The 5,720-nt window shown below is 50.6% G+C and overlaps 1 protein-coding gene across 1 annotated transcript; it reads left to right on the plus strand.

Annotated features, from left to right (window-relative positions):
• The first annotated feature begins 645 nt into the window (after positions 1-645).
• LOC125626201 (uncharacterized) lies at positions 646-5,498 on the plus strand. The gene is made up of 2 exons (XM_075122875.1): positions 646-1,227; positions 4,056-5,498. The coding sequence occupies exons 1-2, from the start codon at positions 895-897 to the stop codon at positions 4,770-4,772; spliced, it is 1,050 nt and encodes a 349-aa protein (XP_074978976.1). The 5' UTR covers positions 646-894; the 3' UTR covers positions 4,773-5,498.
• Positions 5,499-5,720: the final 222 nt, after the last annotated feature.

A 5,720-nucleotide genomic window follows, 5' to 3' on the forward strand; every position in this document is an offset into this window, starting at 1 on the left:
AGGCCTGAGAACCAGGATTGTAGTAGATAAAGGATGGTAACTAAGTATATTAATCAACGTCATACATTCCTTTGTGTAGCAGTGTGTAATGCTTAGGGGGAGAAATATAATAAAAGGGGAAGGTGGAAGGCAGGGGGGCAGAACAGCCCATCTCCGCTGACCAGCCTGCTTGCTTGCATAAAGCTGTGTTCTGTCTCATGATTGAACCGTAACAACTGGCGCCCAAACGTGGGGCCCTCAGCACTCACCTCGCCCGGCAAGGGTTTCAGACGCGTCACTCATCCGCTTCGTGGATCCCGGTGAGTATTTTTCATTGTGGTAAGTATGGGAAGCTCCCTCTCTGCTTTGCAAGTGCAACACCGCAATGAGCTGCAGTATTTGCTGCGTAAGGCTCAGCATGACTGCCCGGCTCGAGCACTTACTCTCCTGCTACAGGAGGTGCGTGCCCAGTGCCTGTGGTATCCTGAAGCCGGAAGCCTTAAGCTAGCGGACTGGGAGCGATTGGGCCAGACATTGCATGAAGAGCCTCGGGCGCCCGTGCAGACTTTACATGCCTGGCATCTCTGTCGCGACGTGATACAGCGTGTCACCTCGGATAGGCCCTCTTTCACGAGGCTGGTGATCTCGCCACGCCCGTCAGCTCCTGTAGCCATCCCCGTTGCAGCTCTCCCCCCTTCTACTGATGCAACCCAGCGTGTCGCTTCGGAAAGACCCTCTCCCGTACCCACAGCCCCCCCTCTCCCTGCTTTGCCCCCAGTGTCTTCATTATCACCGCCTCCCTTGCCTTCCCCACCGGAGCCAGTGCGTGATCACCCTCCCTCCGTGGGGCCCCATGCTCCGGGGCCCCCCGGAGGGTCATCTGCATCTGCTCAGAAGCTTTCGCTGGTGCAACAAATGGTTCACGCAGCGAAAGCTCGATCAGATCTTACAGCGGAGGAGCTGGCTGATCTGGTCTCAGTTTGCCCGGTGACCTGGCAGAATGATGACCAGGGCAACCCCGTGGGCACCTGGACCACTTTGCCATACTCGGTGGTTAGAGAGGTAAAGAAAGCAATTCGTGAGTTTGGCCTGACTAGCACCTTTGTGCGTGGTCTCGTTGAAGGGATAGGTACTGGGTACTCCCTAATCCCTGAGGATTGGAAAACGCTGTTGCGCATGATGTTATCACCCAGTCAGTATGTTATTTGGCTTAGTGAGTATTGGCAGATGGCAGAACGCCAAGCTCAGGTACATAGAGAGCACGGTATCATTTATGAGCATTTGGCAGGGGAGGGCCCGTTTGCTACTATTGAGATGCAGTCTCAACTCCCTCAGGCCGTCTTCCCCATTATTTCCACCTGTGCCCAGCATGCTTTCAAGAAGGTCCCGGATTCAGGCAAGCCTACCAAAAGCTTTGTCAGTATCCGTCAGGGTGCCTCAGAGTCCTTTTTGGATTTTACCAACAGATTGCATGAGGCTATCCTCCGACAGGTGGATAACACTGAGGCAGCTCACGAGCTCCTGTTAAAATTGGCAGTTGAAAATGCAAACGAGGATTGCCGCCGTGCTCTCCAGGCAGCACAAGCCTCTGGTATTTTAGAGCTCTCAGACATGCTGCGGGCGTGCCAGAACATTGGCACACAAGCCCACAAGGCTGGAGTTCTGGCTGCCGCCCTCAGAAAAACTGGGAAGGAGGGGAAGCGTTGTTACCGCTGTGGTAAGGAGGGTCATTTTCAGCGGGAGTGCCGCTCATCTAAAGCACCAGCCCGACCCTCAAAGAAGTGCCCCAAGTGTGGGAAAGGTTATCACTGGGCTAATCAGTGTCGTAGCGGGTCGGGAAACCGCGCGACGGGTCCCCCCCGAACCCAGGGCCAAACGGGGGTGTTTCCCACTCAGACAACCGCTCCTCTGCCTTAAAATCCGTAGACTCTATGAGGGCAGCGACTGCTGGAAGTGCAGGGCTTGATTTGATCATGCAGGAGGACACTGACTTTCGGCTGCCAGGGGAGGTCTGTGCCATACCTACACAGGTGACGGGACCTCTCCCTGCCGGCTTTGTAGGTCTTGTTCTCCCTCGCTCACATGCTGGGAAACAGGGTTTTTTTGTCATTCCAGGGGTCATTGATGCTGATTACACTGGCATTATTAAGGTTCAGGTGTGGACTCATCTTCCACAGTCGCTCCCGCGTGAACGGTCAATTGCACAATTGATTTTAGTCCCCTATCAGGTGCCAGCTGCCGAGGATTGAACTCGGGGCGGAGGCGGCTTTGGATCGACGTTGTCTCACTCGCCGTCTCACAGCGCGTCTTCTCCACTTGTTGCTCTGACAATGTCAGTCCGCCCCTCGAAACCTCAGTTAACACTTCTCTTAAATGATGTTCCTTTTACAGGGCTGGTGGACACTGGAGCTGACGTTACGGTGATTCGTGATCTGGAGTGGCTGGTTAGTTGGCCTATGGTTCCTTCTAGAGAATTGTGGGGGATCGGGGGTAGTAAACCCGGGCGCCAAAGTTTGTCTTGGGTCACGGTCTCTAAACCGGGAGGCCGTACCCTTGCTACTATCCGCCCTTTTGTGCTCCCTGTCCACCTCAATATTTGGGGCCGTGATTTACTTACAAAGTTAGACACCACCCTCGATATTAACATCTGATGGCCCAAAACCCTCCCTCACCCACCGTGCCCTCCGCATTACCCTTGGTATGGCAATCCTTAGAGCCCGTATGGATTGACCAGTGGCCCCTCCCTCTAGAAAAGCTAAAAGCACTTCATTCGCTTGTGCAGCAGCATTTGCAAGCACAGCGATTGGAGAGCTCCACTAGTCCTTGGAACACCCCGGTGTTCGTTATTAAGAAAAAATCGGGTGCTTGGCGGCTGTTACATGACTTAAGGGAAATAAATAAACGCATCCAACCTATGGGCCCCTTGCAATTTGGCTTACCAAATCCAAATTTAATTCCTCAAACCGATCAACTTTGTGTGTTAGATTTAAAAGATTGTTTTTTCACCATCCCCCTTTGCCCTCAGAATTAGCTGCTGTTATTTTGGCCTTTCAACTTTTTGCTGATTGTCCCTTTAATTTAATTGTGGATACCCATTATGTTTATCAGGTAATTGATCATTTACCCCTTGCCCTCATTACCCCTCAGGTTGATGCAGACCTCCTTCGCCTGTTTTTGTCTTTGCAGCATCTTCTTGCCACTCATAATTTCCCTTACTTTGTTGCTCATATTCGCAGTCATACCCCTCTGCCTGGGCCACTCACTGAGGGCAATGCACGCGCCGATCGCGCGTTGCGTGGTCAGGTAAATTCCCTTTTTTCTGACCCCATTGAAAGCCATGCCTTTTTTCATCAGTCTGCCTCTGTTTTGGCCCGGCAGTTTCACATTCCTGCTGATCATGCACGTTCCATTGTTCGTTCCTGCCCCCCACTGTGCTGCTGCTGCTCCTACTTTTTCTTATGCCGTTAACCCCCGACGTACCGCAGCAAATCAGCTGTGGCAGATGGATGTAACTCATGTGCCACAATTTCGCCCCTATTCGTTTTTACATGTTTCCGTTGATACTTATTCAGGCTTCCTTTGGGCAACCCCACAACGTGGGGAAGCCACTAACAAAGTTATTTACCATTTGCTGGCCTGCTTTTCTGTTATGGGTCGCCCCTGCCAAATTAAAACAGATAATGCCCCAGCCTACTGCTCTGCAGCCCTCTCCACCTTTTGTGCCCGCTGGGACGTCCGTCTTACACACGGAATCCCTTATAATTCCACGGGCCAAGCCATTGTTGAACGTGCCAATCGCACACTCAAAACCTTGCTAGATAAACAATTAAAACAAGGGGAGCTGCGTCTCCGAACCTTAGGAGACATTCAACAACAAATGCATATCCTCTTGTTTACTTTAAATAATTTAACACTGAATGCAGATCAGCAGACCCCTGCGGATCGGCATTTTCACAAATCTGAGGTACTGGAAAGACCGCGTGTCTTTCACCGTCAGCTGCCCGATCCACAGTGGCTGGGCCCAGTACCTCTAATCACTTGGGGTCGGGGATATGCTGCTGTGTCTCTCCCTGCAGGACCGTTGTGGGTTCCAGCTCGGTGTGTGCGACCGGCACTTAAACAACATGGCATGGCACCAGGGGCTGTCGAATCCCATACCAGAGTTTCAGCTGACCTTGGAGGAGACCGCGTTGCCCCCCGAGTCGACAACGATGGGACGGAAACGGAGGAGGTGTAGTGTCCCAAACTGGCCCGTGACATGGGGAGCAGTAAAAGCATTGGTCGCCGCGGCCCAACGAAGACTGGCAGCAGATCAACAGCCAGAGACTCCTGAGACTTTGTTTGTGGCGATTCTCGCCCAAATCACTGCTAATTCTGTGATGATTGTGTGCCTTTTGTGCCTGCTATTTCCTGTAGGGGTTGGCTCGGAAGCGCTTCCCCCGTTACGAGCCCGAATGACATATAACATATGGGAAAGATTGGCTTCAATATCAAATGTTACCCACTTTTGTTTATCTAATTCTGTAGCAGCCGGAGACTTGTTAGGTACATGCCTTATTCCAGTATGTCATCACCCTGAGGAGATGGAGAATAAGACACTGTTCTCTGCTTATGCGAATCTTTCCTCCCAGTACTCTAGCATGGCTAATTGGGGCCCGGCCAACTATACTCTGCCTCGCACGGCTATATCCCTCCACACACCGTACCCGGCCGGGGCTCACAATGTCACCTGTGCGCGTGTAGTTAACTGCACTAGTACAAAGGTGCCCTTGGGCTGTCGAAAAATTTCTTAACCCCTTTTAAATTGTTCCCATGCTGTTAATGTTTCATATAATTATGGCCATATCATCCTACCATCAGGATGGTTTTTTACTTGCGGTTCACGCACCTTTAATTATATTTCTGCAAATTTAAGTGATGGCACCCTTTGCTGTCTTAGTAGAATGACACTTATATTGCCTTTTGCTGGCCACATCCGTAGTAAAAGAAGTGTACCCCTTTCAGATGATTGTATTGCAGATGTTGAGCTTTTTGGTTATTCTGTGTTTGTAATCATTGGGCTTATTTTTTGCTGCTGCTGTGTACAATGTATTCCTTCCTTGTTAAGACTTTGTAAAATTTCGCCCTGGAAAGCTCCCCAGGTTATGTCCTTGTCTGTCTGGGAGTTAAATAGCATGACAAAACAAATTGACGGCTACCATGAGATGGCCAAATATCATTAAATAAAAAACGGGGGGATGAAGAGTTCATGTTTAGCTATTCCACCTGGAAGCAGGCAGGGCACACCCTGACTGTTTTGTAGAAGCAATGCACACATTGCTCTATCCAAGGACAAGGGCTAGATATGAACCATGAGAACTTGATTGTTTGGACAGTAACTGTGGGAGGCTTTCTTAGCCTGGGCTCAAGGCCTGAGAACCAGGATTGTAGTAGATAAAGGATGGTAACTAAGTATATTAATCAACGTCATACATTCCTTTGTGTAGCAGTGTGTAATGCTTAGGGGGAGAAATATAATAAAAGGGGAAGGTGGAAGGCGGGGGGGCAGAACAGCCCATCTCCGCTGACCAGCCTGCTTGCTTGCATAAAGCTGTGTTCTGTCTGATCATTGAACCGCCACACATTTCCCCTTTAAGTACGCTGACCCCACTTTTAAGTACACTGCCTTGTTAAGTTAATCAGCAAGCTGAGACTGCAGCTGTTGCCAGGAAGCTCCCTCCGTCCTGAGCCCTGTTGTGTGT

Source organism: Caretta caretta, chromosome 24 (assembly GCF_965140235.1).
Source record: "Caretta caretta isolate rCarCar2 chromosome 24, rCarCar1.hap1, whole genome shotgun sequence".
NCBI lineage: Eukaryota > Metazoa > Chordata > Testudines > Cheloniidae > Caretta > Caretta caretta.